Source organism: Poecile atricapillus, chromosome 2 (genome assembly GCF_030490865.1).
Source record: "Poecile atricapillus isolate bPoeAtr1 chromosome 2, bPoeAtr1.hap1, whole genome shotgun sequence".
Lineage (NCBI taxonomy): Eukaryota > Metazoa > Chordata > Aves > Passeriformes > Paridae > Poecile > Poecile atricapillus.
This window is the reverse complement of record NC_081250.1, coordinates 48,063,836-48,087,185: the sequence shown is the minus strand read 5'-3', so window position 1 is coordinate 48,087,185 and position 23,350 is coordinate 48,063,836. Positions and strand designations below refer to the sequence as shown.

The window sequence follows — 23,350 nt, the reverse complement described above, 5'->3', positions numbered from 1 at the left end:
CAGTGAAATGGAAAAACTGAAATGGAGATCGAAGAAGACAGAATTTCACTTGCAGGTGACTAGTTTAGGTTAGTGTGAAAATGCTGACTTAAGTAAGCATTGTCTAAAAGATCTGCGTGATTGGAAAATTTCTAAAATAGTTTTATGTACTGTGTAGTAGGAATTCTTAAGCTTTAATTACTTATTGGTCCCAATTTAAAGTACCCCAATAAATGTATATATGGTTGGCCATTAAAGAATGAGTGACAGTCACATCAATGTGATGTTGAAATAATAAATACTGAAGTCATGATATATCCCTTAAAGAAATTTTATTGTGCACATAGTCAAATGTGGTGTTTGTTAAATGAAACTTTTGGAACAGCTACCTAAACTGCACAGTAACATCACATACTATTTTACAACTGTTAAAGTCAAACTTTTATTCCTTTTGTCAGAGTAAAAAACATACAGATTATTTTCTCCAGAGAATTGTCACCATTCCTTCTCTGAGCTGCTGTCATTAGATTGACCATTCCTGTATGCTGGAATAGATGTGGATGCACCTAGCCAGGTGTTTCCAAACTTCTTAACATTTTTATACTTTATGCTGACTAACTTTCAATCTGATATGGTAAAAATATGGGCTAAGGAAAGGCAATGCAACAAAAAGCAGGGGATATCATAATACAAAGAACAGACATGTAAGGGCTAAATTAATAAGATAGTGTGTTTTTCCTAACTAATTTTTTCCTGTATTTTAAGAAGCTGTGTGTCAACCCAATTCAGCACTAATGCAAGTCATTTCATTTTGAAAATCCCCTACAGTTATTAGCTCCTGTGACATCAACTGCCAGCTGAATCCAGACCCAGAAGGTTTGCACCCTCCAGCATCCCTTCCCTTCCTTTCCTGTGAAATAGGTTTTGCAGCAGTTGAGGGCTATTTGAACAGGCAAATTCCTCCCCAAAGGGTCCAGTCCCCACATCTGGTCCCTGGTATGTGGCAAAAAGGTCAGACACACATCTCATGCACATCCATGGCCAAGTGTAGCCATTGCTGTGCTGGTGCAATCCAGCACTGGAGTAATGAAACTCAATTCAGCAAAGGGGGACAAATAGTTTGCTGATGGATGAATGTAATTACTGTAACTAATTAAAGATGAAAAATTAACAGGCCAAGTTCTTGAAGTGTTAAATGAGTTTTTTGTCAGTGTTGCAGCTGCTTTCTTACTGAGGGGCTTGGCATTTTTAAAATATAAAATAATAATTGCCTGGAACACCAAACATATGCTTCTAGTGAGCTTCTAACTACCTCCCACACACATGTGCCCAGTTTAGTTAGAAGTGCCATTCAGTATTTTCACTGAATGTTCTAACCTCAGTTCCAAAAGAATGAAACCTGAAAAAATATTTACTCTAATTGTGAATGATTGGCACCATTTTAGAAGCTCACTGTAAACACAAATCAGAACTCTTTTATGAAACACATTTTTAAAAATCCCATAAACTCCCCTTCAACAAGACCTGAATGACCCGGTCACTTCAATTCAGTGTTGCAACTTTCATCCAGTCAGTGCATATGACTGAGAAATACTTCCTAAGCAAATAAAAAGAAGATTTTCCTATCCAAAATACTCAAACAGCTCTTAAATTCTTTTATCCAGGATTGTAACCTAGATTCCAAATGAATGAAACCTGAAAAAATATTTACTCCAATTATGCACGACTGACACATGCTTTTTGGTTGAGCTTAGCAGTTGAATGTAAATGCACATCTGAAAACATTTCCTCAACCACTTTTTTCTGGTAAACTACATCAGCTACAATTAATTTTGTAAATAAATGTAATCCATCAGTATGGGTCAACAAACATTCAAAATAATGTTTCCATTTATAAATATCCCCACCCCCCAAAAACTTGCAAGTCATTAATTTCTACAGAGGTGCATTACCTCTGATTAGAGCTAGCCAAGGCTTTCTGGAAAAATTGCAGTGAATTTCAACTGCTGACACTTTATTTCATGTAACATCTTTGAAATGAAGCAACAGCCTTATTGGAATGTAAAACAACATTTCAAACTTGCTTGTTGTATATGCAGTAAATTTGAGGGCTTTCAGGTAATGTATTAATACTAGATTGGTTCCTGCTGCTGCCAAAAGGCTTGTGGACAAAGCACTATGGAAATGAGCATAAAGCAAGGGTGGGCAACACTCCTTTTCTCTAGATGGGGATATTAAGATCAAGCCCCAAAAGTACCTTAAATAAGTACTTTAAATAAGGCAGTTTACATCCAGATAGAGGGTTAATGCTTGTATCAGAGTAACCAAGAGATGCCCCAAAGAGAACACCCTAAGTATTTTGATTTGTTGTGGTTACAGTGTGATGAAAACTTGTTTTAGTTTGTAGATACTTAGAGAACTTCCATATGTATTCTCTGAGAAAGGTAACCAGAAAGCTGATCATTTGCTCACAAAGAGCTGTGGATAAACTGAACAGATACTTGCAAGGTCTGACTTGCCAGTGTAGCTCATTCAGCAGTCAGAGCAAAGGAAAAACAGTGCAGCAATACAGAGCCACAAGCTGATTGACTCCATCTTCTTGGCAGGGAAAAAAAGCTTTTTCTCTACTTGTGTTATTTTTTTTATGTAGTAATTCAGTACAAAAACTCAGTACAATCAGACATACTTATTCTTCTAAAACAGTATTTTGAGATTTATAACCATCTTGTTTATCATTCTAAGCTGAAACAGATCTTTAATATAGTCTTTAGTGTCAAGTTATGATTTCATTAAAGTTCCTAAACAAGGAAATATGTGGTCTGTGGTACAAATAAACATGCCCTGTGTTTCCATTTCTCTCCTGCTGGGACAAAAATCAGAAGAATAATTATGTTATCTTTTGTTAGTCTTGGAAAAATTATAATCAAATCTTTGCACCACCTAATTCTATGATGAACTACAACATGTTTTCTAAATAAACAGCTGTAAAGGCCACATTCTCTTTTGAACTGGCATTTAGATATGAGATAAATTGACAGAGTCAGACTTTCTGTAAGTTTTATATGCAGCAGTTTTGTCTAAATTTAATTGCAGGAAGATTTTAATCTGTGAGACTCCATGGAGTTTATGTTGGAACAATGTCCTCCTGTCTCTATAAATCAAATGATTGCTGATCCCACCAGAAATGTTCAAATTCTTAAAAATTGTCTCCATATCTATGTCACAGTAATATAATTTTCAAAGAAGAGTGGATGGCAGTGCAAAGAATTTGTGCAGTACCTATGGGGTGAGTTAAACTTTTAAGAGTTGAAACTATATCTTAAAATACTGACAGTATTTTCATTGCCATTCTTTCAAATGCATATTTTGATAACTGTACAAAAGTCTGTTTCTCAAAGATATAAAAGCTTGGCAAATCTGAATCTTTTCATCATCTGAATAAAAAAGTTATGTTTGATGTTTTAAGATGTATCTGTTAAATTTCTCCTTTCCAAAGCTGCTAGAAGACTTTAAGATAAAGAACATATTTAGGAGAAGAAGATCAGCATTAATAAATTAAATGTTCCCACATTTCAATTTGAGTTTGGGTACTTAGACAACATGAAGAAAAAACTGTCATAGTTTTTTATTATCTATGCCTAATACTTCAATGAAATCTACTGGATCGCTTTAACCAAGCACAAAGCAGGGATTGTAATTGACACACATTAATATGGAACCCCAAATAGACAAAATCCTTCAACATCCAATAATTAAATCAAACTGACAAAAATGTTATATTGTTTAAGAATGATGTGGTGCAATATGAAGGATAGCAGTTAAGCAAGAGCAGTAACTCAGTATGCAACATTTTACCATACTTAAATAGGCAGAGGCAGAGCTACAGTACCCCCACCACAAACTGAAATTTCTCAGACCAGAGCAATAAGTGATTCACAGTATTCATAAACCCTGTATGATACTTATTGAGCTCTTTGATTGTGACCTTCCACCAGACATGTTATGGACTCTTAATAAGACATGAAAGCATTTTCCTGTTTTCAACATTTCTGCTCCTGTCAAAAAATAAACCCACCTAAACTTTCCACTTTGTATTTGTCCCACTGGATGAGAAGCCATTAACACCAGCAAAGATCTTAGGAAATGAGCTGAATTGATGTATATGAAATTGCTCTACTCAAGCAATCTACTGTTTTCTGTAGCTGCTTCTTGGTTTAAAGTACAGCATGCCAGGACCCAAAAGACCTAGAGTGCTTAAAAAATGCCAGGAAGAACACTTTTAATGAGCATTTGGAAGTAAAAAAGAAGCCAAAGAACATACAGCAGAAAGTATCTTTCTCAGAACTCACCTCACTGAGGCGACATGAATTCTCTAATTACAACCTCCTACAAGCTAGCGAACCTCAAGCTGAGTTTGTGGCAGTAAAGCAGCTGTAGGTGAAAATGGGCCACCAGGAGAATGCTCAGTCCAACTTCTGCAGGAGGAATGTCTGTAATAACAAATGCCCCATCACAACAGAAATATTTGTCAGGAAGTTCTTTATTGTAGCTAGTTGTAGTAAATACATTAGGAACAATAAACATGGTATGAGAAGGATTTCATTCTTTCTAGACTTCACACTTAAAATCAACAGTGTAACTAAATTACTTTAAGTGAATGTCATTCTTTAAAATCTCAACCTTCAACAGACTCAAAAAGTGAGAATACATCAGCTACAGAATAATATTTGTGCTCTTCATGAAGGCCAGCCAAGTTAGACTGTACAGGATATGAACTCGCTAGTTTGGCAAGGAGGTACATGTTGAGAATAGATGTTATGTAAGAGCTTGTTTTATATTTTACTTCCTCTGATATATTTGAATTGAGTAAATGGACTGGAAAGGACCTTTTAGTTTATTATCCTACCTGTGACAGTAATCATTAGAAGATATTTAGGAAAAGGATAAATAAACCATTCAAAGGTTTTTCAGGGCCCTGAGAGAGCCAATAGACCTTAATAGCCCAGAGTGGTCTCACCAGGGATGCACACATATACAGTTGGCTGGTGGGCCCACGAGCCCCATTTGGCTCACATTTGGAACTGCAGAACTTGACCTACATCACAGAGGATGTGCCATTAATAAAGTTTTAATCACCTTCCTTGACCCTTGTTCTTCCTTATTCTTTTACAGGTAGCTATACACAAAACATTTTAGAATCCTGGAACCATTGGAAAGGCATAAATCTGTTAAAATGATAAAAGAAAAAGCATCTACTAAGCATACATAAAGAAACCATTACTGATGTCAAACTCCTAGCAGGCACTACTTGTTACATTGATAAGTTTTGCAATATGGAAGAGCTGATAACAAAAGTGCCCTACTAAAATTGGATGAAGTGTGAAGAAAAAGTAAGTAGTAGTCATCTAGTCTTAAAAATAGTGTTTAGGTAGACAAATACATCTAATTATGTGAATATAAATTTTCATAGACTGTATCTTAATTGTTTAGTCTGCATCCAGCTCTCCAAATGCAAACTGAATGCTTCTCTCTGCATGTTCTACATTAGATGATCCATGAACAGCATTAGACAAAATATCGTGTGCAAACTGAGCCCGAATTGATTCAGGACAGGTCTTCTTTGCCTCTTCTGGATCAGCTGGGCCCATTAGGTTCCTCCACTCTTCTACAGCATTTTCCTTTGATAAGACCATTATCACTGATGGACCCCTGTAAAATCAATATAAGGAAACTCTTACACTATTCTGACATTTCTGAGATGCAGACTTAGCTTTAATGTCAGAGGTACCATGAAGGGTTATAATATGCTTTGAACTATCTTAATTTTATTAAGCTGCCTAAGTATTAAAATTTGTTTCTGCATGTTTTGTTTAAGGAAAAAAATCTCATATTTGAAAGCCAAAGAGATTACAATAAGCAGATATTTGGATTTGGACTTCTTGTCCAAAAGACATTCTCACCCAATAATTTCTGAAGCTAGGCAATACACACTGTTATTATCAGCTATATTAACAATATTATGAGGAAGATATTTGTCCAGCATGAAGAGAAAAAGGATTCCATTGGAAAGCAGTTCCTTTTCAGGGAAAATAGAATCCAAAATGAAATGACCCATAAGTTTGAAAAGGATTGTAAATTTGCCTTTTAAAGGAAGAGTATTCTGCGCTAGAAGCCACTAAACTTTCCAGAAAGAGTGACAGGTTGTAAAATCCTTGCACCAGTTATGGTGTAGCATGTTTTGTTGGCACTGTAGAAGGTGTGGTGTCTGCTTACATACCTCAGTACTGTAAACCAAGACACTTACTCTGTCATACAATTCACCAACTCCTCAAAAAAGGGTTTTCCTTGGTGATCCTTGTAAATCTGTGCAGCCATTTCACGAGTTAAAGCTTGTTCTTTTATCTTTGAGATGTTAAATCCAGCCTCTTTCACTTTATTCATAATTTCATCTCGGAGAATAACAAACAAGATAATTTTTGATTGAGATGGTTTAGATGCAAAAAATACAAACCCCATACACCTAAACTTTAAAAGTTTCAAAAAATACTGGATGCCTTTTTCTTAAAAAATCACCAATAGTTAATAGAATTCTTTTTACAATATCAAACCAAATATGGACAACATAAGAAACACTTCAAGAGTCCTCTAAAATAGGCATAAACCATTGTCACTGCATTATCCATCTTGATGCACATATCAAACCCAGATTTTAATAAACTGTGCCAGTAGCATTCACTGTTATTTCTCACACTGAACAGAATGTGGACTGTAGTTGTAATGCTGTATCAAACATCAGCTGGCTGGCCAAAATCAATCTGGATTGTCACAAGAGGGGCAGATAGACTCACAAAAGCCAATGATGAATTATAATTAGAAAGACTACTGAAATTTGTTAGGATAGACTAGAATAATGCTAAGTGGGGTGTCTAGGTAGAAGATTTAAAAAAATTGGCAGCAAACATCCTTAGGACATGATTCTGAATTGCACGTAATGCTCTTTTTACTTTGATTTTTTTCCTCCTTATTCCCTTAGACTAACAGTAAATTAAACCAAGGATGGGAATGCATCTAACTGAGTAATGATCCCTTTTGAGTCAGTAGAGATACCTGTCTGAAATAAGTAATGCAAGTTTGGCAAGTGTCTCTTTCCTTTGACTATCAAAGATGCTGGGCAGGTAGTCTGCAGAAGTGCCTGGCCCTTAAACAGTTTCACTTAGCTAGGAGCTCTCTTTCTTCAATTCACCACTACTGTAGTGAGGAAGGACTTATAGGCAGCTTAAGCAAAAGAAATGTCACAATTAATATCTCAATCTGAATTATGCAAGGCATGTAAAACCATTTTTCTGCACAAAAAAAGTATTTCAGAGAACCAGAAGGATGCATTTGATATGATTTACTGCAGTGTGCATTGCTCATCTTTTGTAGAAATGATGACATCACTAGATATAGCCCCTACTTTCTAAATGCCTTACCTTTATGAGTCTTAGCAGCTTCAGGTTTGATTAATGCAAGGGTTTGCTCCTCAGGGAAGAAGAACTCTAGTTCCTTCTGAGCGTCACTGAGTGTAGAGCTGCCGTGCAGCTGATTGATAGGTATGTTTTCAAATGCATACTGTGCACGCAAACTAGGAGTCATTGAAAGAACAAAGTTACTGAAAAGCAAAGCCATTTTGAGCTCTATAATTAGCCTTAGCCCAAGGAATATAAATTAGTGTTGATCTGGAAATCTGAAATATGGACACCCTCCCTCCCAATACTTGTGTTGTTATATTTCCAAGAAAATTTCTTAATGAAATGGCACTTCTGTCAAAAGCAGGTAAGATGATACCATTGCAGTTTCCTAGAGCAATGTCATAAGCAGCTAGAACTAAGGTGTCTGTATATAAAATGTGTAGAATAAAATTAGTCACAAATAAAATATTCTACTGATGAAAAGGTTTCAATGAGCTACAAGACAATCTTAGTGGTATTTCAAGAAAAATAATGGTGGTATTTCAAGAACCATCCCTCTCATTATTAAAAATAAGTATTACCAACATTTTTTCTCTGACTCAAGAGTTCCTCTTTCACTTCATTGCACTTTTTAAAACTCAGCTTTTAATTCTGTTTAGCAGCCATTATATCTCAAAAAATGCTGCAGTTTCTGTGTGTAATACACTACTACTTCCAAGAAAAGCTTAAAAAACTGCAGAAATGCATATGTGTTTCCAGATGATGGCACTATAGTAACACTAGTCAGAATGTGGAATGAGATGAGGAATACAAAAGTAAGTTGGAAGCTGTGAATGATGGTTTACTTCTGTGACTATTACCTCTCTGGATTTTCCTTAGCCTTTTCAAGAGTCTTTGGACCTAGTAAATTCCTCCAGTGTGATACAGCATTTTCTCGTGTTAGAGCCAATACAAGAGTTGGACCACTGTACATGAGGAAAAGTAGCATTAAAAAAAAAATAATAAAAAAATAAGCGGTTATAACTTTTAAAAAGTATTTTGATTATTTATAGCCCAGACTAGGAGAATGAGCCTTAAACATGAATTTAAATTGGAAAGTTACTGTGTTTTGTCACAACAGCAAGACAGAGAAAGACTGATCATGCCCCAGCTATGTCCCAACTTCATATGAAGGGAATATCCAAACATGATTTATTTCTCCTCCTCAAGGTATCCAGCACACAGCCTGGTTGAAGATTTCAGAGCTCTCTTACAGGCAACCTAAATGCAGCCTTTTCAGACCTAAACTGTTTTCACTCAAATAAATTGACTTGGCTGCTGAGACATGATACATACAGCAATATGGAGTAGCTAGTAACTTTCAAAAGCTTGATTTTATGTGTTTTGCTTGGATATTATTCCATTATCTGCAGTTATCTGTTCCTGTTCTGTCTTTAACTGAACTTTTAGACAAGTGTATCTTGCAGCCATGTATTATCCAGGAAGTCTTCAATACCAGCAACTTATACCTGAGCAACTTATTCAGGTGGAAGGTGTCCCTGCCCGTGGAAGGTGACCCTGCCCATGGCAGGATGTTGGAACCAGATGGGCATTTATGATCCCTCCTGACCCAAACCATTCTGTGAACCTATGATTCAATAATTATTTAATGTGAAAATTTTAGTCTTGTCTGATTCTACATCGACTCTATATATTTATATTCTTTTTCATTCAACGTACCTGGTCATTTGCTCTAGAAGGGCTGGGAAGTAGTCTTGATTTACATGCTCACTGTAAAATGTACGTACTTGTTCCTCAGACAGAATTATTTCCTTCTGCATTGCTATTTGGAAACCATCATCCTTTATCCTTTGCATGATGGAATCTGTTAAATATATTGAAATAATGCTAAATTGACATCCATTCATTAATTTCCATATTTGTAGAGAAATGACATGGACTTTACAATGATAATGTTAATGAATTTGTTTCCCAGCTAAAGAACAAGAAACTAATTTAAAGCAACTGCTAGGAGGAATAGCTATTTGCCTGGACACTCAGAAAACTGATCCTTATTGTCTTAAGGCTTTCTCTTGCTTAAAAACCTCAGCAGGAATTCCTGACTGGGAAATATGATACATGTTCCTACCAGCAAACAAGGTCTAAGGAATTTGAAAAGGTGAAATGTTTATTTAACTAAGTATTACAAGACCACATGGGTAAGTAAGCTGTATTTGGCACAAGTCAAAATTACCTCCAAAATTAATGTGTAATTACCTAAACATTAACTGCAGAACTGCTGCTCTAAGCAATATGCTAGACAACCACAAGGAAAATAAATTCACAAGGAAAGATCTTTCTTGCAGTCTTTCAGCTCTCTGCACATAAGTTTGCTCAAATACAGGGATTCTCAAGTTTGAAATAAAAATACTATCTGAAATCTAAATATATGAAATGTAAATATATGACTGAGAAGAAAAATAAACTTGTTTGGATGAAGCTTCATGTAATGGGGTGGATTTTTAAATTTAATCTGTAAAAATGCTGTGTGTTTAGAACTCCCCTTGAGCAGCACTGCCTCATGCAACTTAGAACATCTTGGATTGGATATTTTACTCCTTGACATTGATCTATCTTGAACCTGCTATTCAAGAATATCGGCTACTTCATTACGGTGAGAAATCTAGTCCCCTATACTACACTTCAAAATATGAGCTTCTCTGAGAGGTCTTCTAGAAATATTCTAGCTACAGAATTTCTTGAAAAAGTAACCAAAGGAACAAAATATCATTGGCATTTCCATTCTCAATGTATGAAAAGCATTAACCTTGTAACTTCATTCCAGACAAAAATTACTGGTAGCCTAATGCTGGAGAGACAGTATAACATAAAACCATTTCATTAATTGAGTTAGAGTTTAAAATTCAAAATTCAAAATATGAGAATATTTATATACCCTTGATAGAAAATACAGTAATTAGCACTTACCTCGCCTTTCCTTCAGGAGAGTAGGTCTAATTATGGCCAAAGTCCTTTCAGCATGTTCTGCATTTATATGAAAATTTGGGAAAAAGAAGGCAAGTTGTCTGCTGGCATCTTCAACACTGTCTTGCACATCACATAAATTTACCAGACTCTCAGTTTCTGTAACTGCTGGCACCCTGATGAAACATGAAGCAATATAGTATTTAAGTCACTGCTTAGTGTTACCAAGCTGACTTTTTTAAGATATACTTTCTTAAAATTTAGTGAAACATAAAAATAGAATGCAAAACTAAGTTTTATTCTAGTTTTAAATTCAGATTCATGAGTAAAGTAACATTTCTGAGAAGACAATTATTAATCTTCTCAAGAAGTGCCTGATTATGTGCTCTGAAGGAGAAATCTCAGCCAGGCCACTTTAACAATTCCCCCCTAGCTTATCCAAAATAGTTTTTCTGTTTCATGAAATGTGTACAGTGTATAATGAATGATCAATAGAAGTCTTGTGCTTAATTCATTTACAGCATGATCATAAAAAGGATAGCACTACAGAGTTGTTCAGTGTTGTTCAGAGACACTTCTCATTGTTTCTTGCCTGTTTGTTTAGTTGTGTAAATAAAGTCCCTCTTGGCCACTTGTAGAAAATGCAGTATTCCCCAGCTGTACTAAATTAATGCAGAAGGGGATGCAGCAGGTATCGACAAAAATGTCAATTACTGTAACAAATTATTTTTCAGACAAAGTATTTAAACTCATGTTGCTTTAAGTAAATGTCTTGTTGTCTGAGGCTGTGTATACAACTATCATCCTTAAAATTCTCTACAAACCCTTGGCATAGAAGAAAAGCACACATTTCAAGATACCACGGTTGTGAGTAGCTAATCCTTACAAATATTCTTCTACCTTGAAACAGGGTGAGGACATGAACCCCAGTACCCTTCCCCTCCTCTGCTGGATTTTACAGTGCTCCTGGGGAGAAGAGCATTCCTCGGGTGTGTCCTGGTCTGGCACAGGCCATATCTACATCTTCTCATGAAACAAAGGGGTAAACATGGGAAAGAGTGCAACCTTCAATTGGCAGTGCAGGCAGTCCCCTGCCACGGGTGAAGCAGAACTGCAAGGACTACATCAGTTTTGAAGTGTATCATTATTCTGAGAACCCATTGAAGGTGAGTACAAAGAGATCAATGACCTTGGCTTGTCATCTTTAACTAGGAAACAAGGAATTTTTGAATTCCCATGAGAGCTGGGGCTGCATCTCTAGTGGTGGTCCTGTGAAGGACAAGGTGATGAACTCTCCCTGCTCCCTGAACCTGCACCATGGCACATCTGTGTCTGTAGGAACATGCCTTGGTTTATGGTGAGCTTTGAACACTGACTAAATCACAGGTACACATTTCACTGGTACTTACTTGGCTGGCTCCTCAGGCTCACCAGACTCACTTGTTTTGTGTAGCTCTTTCCATTGAGGAATTGCATCAGTTGCTTCTAGTTTACTGATTATCAAAACATGGCATGGTCCACTCATCATGAATTTAACAAATGCGTCAAAGTCAGGCTAAAAAACATAATTTCCCCCCCTGTGAATTGCAGGAGCTCTTGAGTTTATCATCAGAAATGAGACAATTATGCTTCTAAAGTAACTCATACATTCCTGTTCCAAACTGGTACGTTCCTCAGAACTCTGATAGATTGTTTAGGATGTTTTTTGAGCAATCATTTGAGACAACATTATCAAATGTCTAAAAAAAGTAAATTGATATAAAGAAAGTCACATAACTACTTTAAACAAGTACTAGATGTTCTTCCAGGTTAAAATGCAAATGACAAGAATGAAGAAAATTATCTAGAAGTTCAATGTGACCTGCTAGGCCTGTAGTACAGCATGTAGTGTGACATAAGAAACTGCAATACAATTCCGTGAATAATTTTTGAAACTAAAAGTTGTGTAGCTGGCTATAAATATAGAACTCTGAACTTTTTGCAAGACAATTATAGGCTTTCCCTTCATTCTCTTTGCTATGTAATTTTCAATTCAGTTTCAACTTTTAATCCTATAAAACTACATTTCTGTCAGAAAAATAAACTTGTGGCTAGTGGTGTGAGTTTTTAATTTCTTTTTTGTATGTCATCTTTTTTTTTGGGATATCTATTCTCCCTTTAAATATTTGACTAAATCCTTACCAGTCAGCATCATGATAGTTATTTCCTTTAGTAATATGAGGATGAAATATTCACATATATGCTTTCAATTCTTTGCTTTTCTCTTTCAATTATCTTCATATCTATGAATGTTCTTAACCCATTTCCCAAGATGAACAAACTTGAAAAAAAATGTTCAGTATGTTGCATAAAAGATGTCTTTATACTGTGGTGGCTTCAAAAGTACTCTTGCTTATGTAAGAAGAGCTACATGTAGCTGAACTACATGTAGCTGTTAATTTTGGCTATCCTGGACCTTTTTCCTGGAGCTTCATCATTAAAAAGAAATAGTTTTTGCTTCAAGTTTAATCTGAAGGTCTATCACCTTGAGTCTCCATTTCCTTATAAAAGGCAGACTCTAGGAATTCAGCAAGATTGTGGAGTATTAAATCAGGAAAAACTGCGCACTGGGCAGTTCCCAAAGGAATCAATATGTTTTAATTAAATTATTTTTCAGCTTAAAATTAAAGAATGCCAAATAATTGGTCTCTCAATATGCATAGGGCTTTCTGGAACCATATAGTTCATAGCAGTTTTATTATTCTTCTGTCCTAATGTTGGCAGGGTTCTGCTACGGTGTAATACTGGTGTTTTCTGCTCTCCATGAGATTTGAAAAGTCATGGCAGCCAGGTGAAGTCACAGATGACTGAAAAAAAGGGAAACATTGTATACATCTTTTAAAAGGGTGGAAAGGAGGGCCCCAGGAACTACTGGCCTATCAGCCACACCGCTGTGCCTGGGAAGATCACAGAGCAGATCCTCCTAGAAGCTGTGCTAAGGCTCATGGAGGAAAAGGAAGTGATTTGGGTCTGCCAGCTTCACCAAGGACAAGTCCTGCCTGACCAACCCAGCTTTCTACAATAGAGTGACTTCATTGTGAACACGGGAGGAGCTACAGATGTCATTTGCCTGGGCTTCTGAAAAGCTCTTGACATAGTACTCCACAACATCCTTCTCTCTGAAGTGGAGATAAATGGTTTTGTTTGCTGTTCGGTAGATAAGGAGTTGGTTGGACAGTTGCATCCAGAGGGTAGTGGTCACAGGCTCAGAGTCCCAATGGACATCAGTGACAAGGGGTGTCCCCCTGGGCTCATACCGGGGACAAGTGCTGTTTAGTCCTTCATTAATGACGTAGGTGAAGGGATTGAGTGCACCCTCAGCAAGTTTGCAGATGACACCAAGCTTACACACCCAAAGGATGCCATCCAGACCTACCTGCACAAGGAGGGGGCCCATGAGCATTAACAAGACCAAGCACAAGTTGCTGCACCTGGGTCAGGACAACCCCTGGTATCAGCACAGGCTGGGGGATGAACAGATGGAGAACAGCCCTGGGGAGAAGGACCTGGAAGTGCTGGTGAATGAGAGGCTGGACATGACCCAGCTGTGTGCACTCCCAGTCCAGGAAGCCAAATGTGTCCTGGGCTGCATCCAGAGCAGCGTGGGCAGCAGGGTGAGGGAAGGAACTCTGTCCCTTTGCTCTGCTCTGGTGACACCCCACCTGCAGTGCTGCATCAGCTCTGCAGTTCCAGCACAAGAAGGACATAAAAACTGTTGGAGAGAGTCTGGAGGAGGCCACCAAGATGATCAGAGGGATGGAGCACCTCTCCCATGAGGAAAGGCTGAGAGAATTGAGATTGTTCAGCCTGGATAAGAGAAGTCTTCAGGGTGACCTAATTTCAGCCTTCCAGTATACTTGAAAAAAAGCCTAGAAGAAAGATGGAGAGGAACTATTTACAAGGGCATGTAGTGATAGGACAAGGGAGGATGGCTTTACATTGAAATAGAGTAGATTTAGATCAGAAGAAATCCTTTATTGTGAAGGTGGTAAGGAGGAATAGGTTGCCCAGAGAAGTTGCAGATGTCTTATCCTTGGAGCCCTGTTCAAGACCAGGCTGGATGGATCTCTGAGCAACCTGTTCTAGTGGAAGATGTCCCTGCCCTTGGAACCGGACGATCTTTAAGGTCTCTTCCAACACAAGCCATTCTGTGATTCTGTGATTGTATGATATATCAATCATTGTATGCTTTGATTGTCTTTGCTCTTCCCAGGTCTGCCTCTACACTTAACTAGTCTCAAATCTGGCTGCTCTTCCCATGAAGATGAGTTACTTTTACCTTTGTTTCAAAACTGCCTCTGTCTAATCTACAATCCCAGCTTTGCTAAAACCAAGATCTTCATGGTTTCTTACAGTATCTCCCTGTTATTTCCTTTCTAAACCATAGCGCAGCCATCCAGTGATTGCTATCAATTTTCATTTATCTCTCTGACTTTAGCAGGAGCCATCTCATCTCACCCTTATTCATTTGGAATGCAACAGGAGCTCCTTTCGACCGTCTCCTTCAGATTAGGCAAACTCTTCCATTGCTTCCTCTAATAATATCAAACAATTTGTCTGCAAATAATTCCAGCCTCTATCTTACACATATAGGTATAAATATTTGCTAAGCAACTTAATTTTTTGTCTCAGATCCTTCTGAAGAGTTAATTTTAGCTACCTCTCTGGTGGAAAATATGACCATATCCAGATGCTAGTTTGCTAGACCACTGCCATTTAATGGTGGACGGCCTAATTTAATTATTTTCTTGAACTTTATATCTGCCTTTAGCTATTTTTGTCCTCTAATATAGGATAAGGCACAACATATATATATTTTGTCTGAGATGCTTTCCCTTTCTGCCTGTGCACATGTTTATTTCCAGAACTACCCCATGATAATATCTGGAAAGAAATAAAAAATTATGTAATTATAAGTTAATAAAAATAAGTGATGTAATATCACTTATTTTCTGGCTAGAAAAAATATATGTCAAACAGATATACACTATCACATAGATGACATTGGATTTTGGGTTTGTGCTACATTTCAGCACCTAGTAGCCAAAGTTAAGTAATTGCAGAAATAATCTACATAGCACTCTGATTTTCTTTCCCACAAAGGTCACTGAGCCTGCCATAACATGTTTAAAAATCAGTGTAATTTTATTTTGATAAATAATGGTATAAATTTAGCTTCATGTCTAAGGATCATGCACATTTAGATAACAGAAAGAACAAAATCTTTTAGTATTTAATTGGAGGTCAGCTTAATTTGGTTGGACTATTAAATTGCTACATAGTGATATTTGTATGAGTCAGTGAAAGAAAAGGGAGAGAGAATATCTCTTTATTTATGTACTAAATCTACATTAATTCAATTCTTCAATATATTAAAATTACCATACAGAGATTTGCAAGAACACCTGGTAATAATTATGTGTTTTACCTGTTCCTTTAATTTAGGTTTTTAATTTGTTTTTACCTCATCTTTATTCCGGGCATAAAATACTCTGATTTGCTCTTCTGTAAGCATTCTCTCCTCTGCTGCTTTAATGTCAAATCCTGCATCTCTAATCTGCAATTATTCGGTTGTTAGTCACAGGCATTTGAAAATGGATACATACAAAATCATATGTTATTGTATATTTAAAGATTGATTGATTTTGGAAGCTATCTTAAATTTAAAATTCTCTGAAATATTCAAAATATAACTGCTATCTTTGCCTAAACTGAACTTCCAGTCTTTCAAAGCACTTCACTAAATTCAGGATTACAATACCCCCAAGTTAATGTTTGAGAAAAAATGTAGTGCAGTTCAATGTATGTAGGACATTCATTCAGTAGTTAATAAGCCCTTTGATTTCATATTGAATAAACTCCTTTGGATCACTGTGAGTGGTTAACATACAATTTATGTTAAAAGATATTATAAACTGTATTGTAACCATGGTAGTGCACTTGTTAACAGTTGTATTAGGCTAAACTACTTGAATTTAGGAACAGCAAATAAAGAAAAATGAAATTCACTTTACGATTTTCTGTTTTAAGCTAGGCTACTGCACTAAATGCAAGCGTTTGTGAGTGATGCACACATGTGACTTACAGCAAGGTTCAGATGGGTATGAAGTTTATACCATATACTGATATTTTAACAGCAGAGGCAGTATCCAGCCCCAGTACTGATGATACACCAAGCACTGTGCTTGTTTAAAGCCCCTGAGTGTTTTCAGCCTTTCCCCAACAGGGCTGACTGTGGAACCAGTGCTGTAAAACACACCTCATGAGCCAAGTAGCAGCTGCTCCAGCGATTTTGTTTTTGGTTTTTTTGTGTTTTTTTTTCTTTTTTTTTTTCTTTTTTTTGACTTTACTGAGCTTCCTCCTTGTCCAGCTAAGGTAGAGTATTTGCACAAACAACAAATAGCACTTTGATTCCCTTTTCTGCAAAGACCATTGTCCCTATCATCACACATTTTAAAATTCTTCTAATTTGGTCTTGATATATATTGTTATAAGGCTTTTTTTTATTTTTATTTTTATTTTTTTGTAAAAAAAAGCAATATAAATCAATGTCTAACCTCTGCTGGCATAGAATATTAAAGCAATAGTATAAATTTGAATATAATATTATTTCAGGTAAAAATTATTGTGCTTTTATCTTCCTTAGCAGAGAAGCTTTATCAGCTTCTGTTTCACAGTCTAGGCATAAATTAGGATCTACTTAACCTTACATTTTGCTATTATGCCTCTTAAATAAATAGAATGAATTAATAGTTTAAAATTCTCTCTACCTTTTTCTTAATTTCTTCTACGCGTCCCGCTAAGACATCATCAGGTTTTATAATTCCAACAGAATAAGTGAGTACTTCTGAAAAAGGAGAAAAATAATGTGCTAAGTAATACATTCATCAAAATAAATGGAATCATCTTTACTGGACCTGAAATTTACAGTTAAGCATTTGACTGTAACTCAATCAGATCCCAAAAACTGTAGAAGAAACAGCAGACTACTACTTGTTACCAATACTAGAAACACTTAAGCAACTGCATGTGTTAAGGAAAATATTACTGCCTAATTTTACTATATTACATGTCTGAGAGAGCCCCTAACCTGAAGCTGAACCTGAGATAAAGCTCTGTTTTCTGATTTTCTATCATGTTTAGGTTTTGGGGATTAGTGTGAAGTCTGTAGATAATTGCTAAATGATAATACTGTACTTCTAGGTCTCACAGCATTTATGAGAAAAAAAAAAAGTAGGCTAAAGCTGAGGTCAGAAATATGTAAGTTGAACCATACAATTAAAAAAACCCAAAACACGAAGAGGAAGGAAAAGGGATGCCATGACTGTGATCTAATGCTTCTCACAGGGAAAAAAAAAAAAAAAAAAGCAGCAAGATCATGAAGGAGGGGATGGAGGAATTTGAGGAATTTGTTCAATCTCAGGGCTGTAGAATGGCATTCTCTGCATAGATGAAGCCATAGGAACATTCAGTAGCCACAGATAACAACAACAACAACAAAAAATAGAGAATGTGTAGGTCTCAGTTAATGACAAAACTCAGATAAATCACAGACAGGACTTTTAAACAGGATGGTGCTTATTTTTCAATCTTTTTGGAAGCTTATCCTACTACTGTGGATTTATGTTCTTCTTTAAATATGTTATTAAATCTAATCTGGTCAAAGAGTAATCTGACATAGAAAGCATGCCATTGCTTCACAGATTAACTCTTCCAATCATCTCAGGTTGGCTCCATCTTAGTATTCCACCTCAACAGAGGTACACAGCTCACACAGGGACTGTGTAGAAGTGACTTTCAGGCCTTAACTTTACACAGGAAAATTCCCTGGCACATATCACTTCTGTCTAAAGTCTGAAGGTTCCCAGTGTGGGGGTGAAAATACTGAAGATGACAGTCCAACACATTAACTCCTTACAGAGGAAAGCTCAGTTGTAACATTTCATTAACAACCAAAGGAAGGTCTATTAGTGCTGGACATAGAAAAATATTAATCAAAAGACATTTTTTCTCTCTCCTTTGGCTAACATTTCTAAAACGAATCAAGTATATTTACCCTCCTCTACAGCCTCCTCAGCAGAGCCTTCTGATGAACCTTCTTCTGGAAAAACAAGTTCTTCTACCTAAGGTAATTGCAAATGGAATAAAAGTACATCACTAGTGCAAAAGTAAAGTCACCAAACACAGCTGTCATATCTCTGCAACACATTTATCTTAATGTAAGAATATATTTCCTACCCTGGAAAACAAGTTATTCTAAGAAAGACCTTTGATCAGTCTGATTTTCCTTAACTGAGTTTCAGTTTGTTAAAATGCTTTTTTTACTCTAAGTGGAGCTCTTTCATCTCCATTTTAACAAAACAAGCAATAAGGCATGGTTATTTCCCATGTTTTTGTTTCATATGATGCAGTTCCTAAGTTATATATTACAGACACTTAGCAGTGAAAGAAAAAAAGATTAATAAAGTATTTATGAGCCAGTGGCATTTTTGTCTGTCTCTCCAATTCTTACACTGCTAGGCTAATTTGTTAAGTTTTTATAAAGTACCGTAATGGAAATTTGGGGGTTCTGAGTAGAACAAGCAACAAGGTAGGATTAACTGCTGCTGCTGTGAATTCCAGCTGTGGGATCTTTCACAGTGCAGGCTATTGAGGTCAGACTGAGCTGTCCTTATGTCCTCATGTTACCTGGAAATCAGGAGTCAGAGGTGATAGAACAAACTTGTTGAATGGCCTTTGTTTTTTGTAGCAAACTGGATTCATTAGGTACAGAGCAATCCCCATGGCTTTGTGAAACTGATGTAGTGAAAGGTGAGACTGTCTATGGCAAGAGGGGTGGGACTAGGTGATCTTTAAAAGTGTCTTAGAACCCAGATAATTTTTAACTTAATTTCTAAAAAAAAAAGCGTGCCATATATATTACTTTATTGTTAGGACAAAAATATGAAAAATTAAATATTATCTAAACATTATCATAGACATTTAGAGAAACAGTGTTATAAAAATACACATTTATGCATAAGTATCTGGTTTATGAGTACCTCAGCACGTTCCTTTTCTCCAGCTGCAATTTCCCTCTCTTCTTGCACTAGCTCTGTTACTGTCTTAGTGATGAGAGGAGCATTTACACCTTTCACCATGGCAAGAATTTTACCATGCTGTTGAAAAAAAGATAATACTCTCAGTGAGTTTTCATCATTTAATTTACTTGATTTTTTGAAACATGTAATATCTTGCTAATTTTTTCTAGCTACAGGATAATTTCCTATGCCCACTGAAGGGAATATCAAAGCTACTACTCCCTCTGGTATTTCAGAATGAAAATTTTGAACATTTAATTCCTTGCTTCCTTTACCAAATTTCCCATGTTTATTTCTAGGCTCAATACTCCTAACACATTTGGAAACAAATGCAAATATGGACTTTCACTTGCTCTTAATTTCCGTAGCATGGAGTTTTCTGTCCTTTTTTTTGTGCGCGTGTGTGACTTCAGTGCATTATCTGCCACATTCAGGTGCACAGTAGTGAAGCTAATGGTGACCAAAAATACTGTCAACCTGTCTAGGCAGCATTCAGATTCAAACCTGAAAGCATCGTGAAAGTATCATTATCCTTGGTCCCTGCTTATGGAAATTCAAATCCTGTCACCCTCTAGTTAAAACAACGCCCACCTCTTAAGTGAGCAGTGCTCTACAGCTGTGTCCTAGGAGAACCAGCTTTTTGTGTCCATCAGTGAGAGATAATAAATATATTATTAATTGCTACGATTTTCGTCAGGTTTGAAAACACAATTTTATTTATTATCTTAAAAATCTTATCACGCCAGGAAATATAAACTCTCTTTCCGCGATGAAAAGTGTGCACAAAATAAACATTTCAGTGTAACCACATGCCTGCACTTTATGTTAGGCAAACATGGAAAACTTACCTGGATTTCTTACTAACTACCAAAACAGTGACTACCACAATTCTTCTGTGGCTGCATGTGGAACAGCTGCAACAAAAATGTGCTCGAGAACCACCAGACTTGGGCATGGGAAACAGCTCAAGCAAACAACATCAAATAATACCATCCTACATACTGTAAAATGTAGATAGGATTTATAAAGCTTCACATCTGTTTTAAAATCTGTTGAAAAGTTAAGGCAGAAGTAGGCAGCACATTAAAAAGAACTGATGTGATGTACTTACAACACAAAAAAGAAACACAGGTTCACAGCTCCTCCTAAATGGTTTCAGAGTTTCAACGCTGTCAGCTTCTGCCTGAAGTCAGACAAAAAGGATTATTTGCTTACATGTGTATGTGTATGCATATGCATGTATAAAGGAAAGCTTTTTACTCACAGGAAAACTCCACTCTTACATACTTTGGTGTTGCAAACTCAAGCTGCAGTCCTAAATGCAACTAGCAGTCTTTATAGTGATGAAGAAAGAACAGTTTTGGCAACATGGTATTGTCCTCCCTTTGTGTATAATCAATTAATCATGGAAATAGATCTTCTCTGGATACTATTTTCACATGTAGGTTATAATAACATATGTAAATGAAGAAGTAGCCCATGTAGATTTGATGGAAGAGATTACCCAGTGTCTTAATCTTCTGTGAAATGTGGTCAACTGTGTGAAAGCACATGAGATAACCTTGGAACATAACTGCTAGTGTAAACAAATATTTTTAATACTACAGTTTTGTGATTTTTTTTTTTAATTTCCTCCTTTTTGTTCTCTTAAAAACGAAACACCGGGTAACATTTACAAAAAAGATGCAACAAGTTTCTAGGGATGTAAGAATGCAATGGTCCATAATGCAGAGACCTAAAACTAAAAGTCATATAATCTGGCTTTTGAATATTTCTGCAGTCTCATCAAGGAAAACAAAAGTTTTGGGATTTTAGTTTTTTTTTTATTATAGCTTCTTACATATCTATTACCATTTCTAATCTACTTCTATACAAAGTCTTATGAGGACATATGCAGGGAAAGCAAGCAGGCCAAAATTATGACAACTCACTATAAGGACAGTAAAATGAAAGCTCTGAATATGCAGATCAGAAGATATAATTAAATCAAAATGTAAATATAGTCACACACAGGATTTGTGTCCTTACCACAGCAAAATGCAGCATATTGTCATCACTAAAGTCAATCCTTAGTTTTCTGAATAAATTCATCACAGCTTTGCAAGGACCACACCAAGCTCGATACACATCTATTACTAAAATGTAATAGTTTAGAATTAGAAACAGATGACTTGAGGCACTTGTAAAATGAGGCATTTATGTTTAGGTTGAAACAGCACTGGGAAGGCATTCACATGGATCTTTCAGTCCTCTTCTAGTCAGTGAATGTATCATGAATACATCAATGGATTCAGCGGATACATTAGCGCATACTTACTCTTTAATTCCAATTACTTTTGATGTTGGAAATCTACTTCAGAATACTATATAGGGTGATTAATCTAAATAGATATTTTTCTCTCATATTCCTTTTTATTTTATTTTCTTCTTTTCCCACTGTTGGTTTTCATTCTTATCTAGACCTTTATTCTACAGGATTTTCACCTCCCTGAGCCTCTGCCTATTACTATCCCTCTGTAGATATGATCCCATTACAGATTTGTTCCTTTTACCAAAAAATAGTTCCTAGGAGATATAGGAGACATAGCTATTGGGCTAAGTGAACTGAAAACTGGGAATAATGCATGCCATAGAACATGCACTCTAGAATACTGCAGTAATTATTTAGTCTGTGCAAGATTTTACACACAGAAGCATCCAGCTCCCTACCATGGAGAATACCATATTGGAAAGGTATTTTCTAAACATTGGTATATAGCAGTATATAAAAATAAAATTTAGATAAATATGATTTTGATGAGTATCATATAAGATACTGTATATTCATAATTACAGTCTTTTCCAACTGAATGAATTTAATGATTCAATGACTCTACGATACACCTTTATAAATATATATTAATATAGCCTTTCTTTAAAAGATATGGTACTAGTCTTCTAGAGTATCTATTAAAGATAAAATATAAATATGAAAACCTGCACATATGTTCATGAAAGATTAAAAAGAAAATATCAGCTTGTAGTACCTACTATACCCTTTATCTGCAGCATTTCATCCCACTGGTCTTGAGTGGCTATTACGGTCTGAAACAACATTAATTAACATTTTAACACTCTAAAAAGGCAGAAAAAATCTATTTCCCTCTAAAATTTTCAAGTAATTAGGATTCATACCTGGAGCTGGATTTCTTTTTTCTTGCCTGCCATTTCCCTGTGATTATAGGAATAATATTAAAATTCAAAGCACTTTTAAAGTTTTCTAAAAGACCATGTGACATACAGAACTGATTTTTATGGTTCTCATAAGTATAACTGCCTTCTGATTTCCTTAGCAATTAACTCAACTGAAGCCCCTACAATGATAGTAGTTAACACTCCACTTTGGAATTCTGTGGAGAAATATACAGCTTGTTTGCAAAACCCACGTGGCACAAGAAACAGAAGGTAACTTAATATCTTAATCTGTTAGGGTGTTCAAAACTTGTGACCTCAACACTCTTTCAAGTTTATAATCACTCTGCTCAGAACAGCCACAGGCGCTTTGGTGAGATGACAGCTGCTGTAACACCAGACCATTTCAGAAAAATATTGATTAATGAACTTCAACTCTAATAATATCAAATCAGTCTTCCTGTCTGCTGGGATACATAAAAAGTAGCGACATAGTTGTGCCCCATAACTAAACTCCCAAACTGAATCCTGACACATTCATCATTCTGTCATTAATAAATAATGTCCTTCATATATTTATGATAGACAATTAACTGTGAACTGGACAGAACAACGATCTCAGTTGAGATACATATGTGGATGGAATTTGACTTCAGCATGGACATC

The 23,350-nt window shown here is 36.1% G+C and overlaps 1 protein-coding gene across 1 annotated transcript; it reads right to left on the bottom strand.

Annotated features, from left to right (window-relative positions):
- Positions 1 to 5,465: 5,465 nt before the first annotated feature.
- On the bottom strand, positions 5,466 to 22,720 carry NME8 (NME/NM23 family member 8). The gene is made up of 15 exons (XM_058832877.1): positions 22,688 to 22,720; positions 22,540 to 22,597; positions 21,542 to 21,648; positions 20,625 to 20,696; positions 19,475 to 19,591; positions 18,490 to 18,556; positions 17,204 to 17,280; positions 15,898 to 15,990; positions 11,804 to 11,949; positions 10,398 to 10,570; positions 9,150 to 9,294; positions 8,291 to 8,395; positions 7,452 to 7,603; positions 6,284 to 6,428; positions 5,466 to 5,688 (listed from the first exon to the last, which is right to left on the bottom strand). Exons 1-15 carry the CDS (start codon positions 22,718 to 22,720, stop codon positions 5,466 to 5,468), a joined length of 1,713 nt encoding a protein of 570 aa, XP_058688860.1.
- Between the last annotated feature and the right edge of the window lie 630 nt (positions 22,721 to 23,350).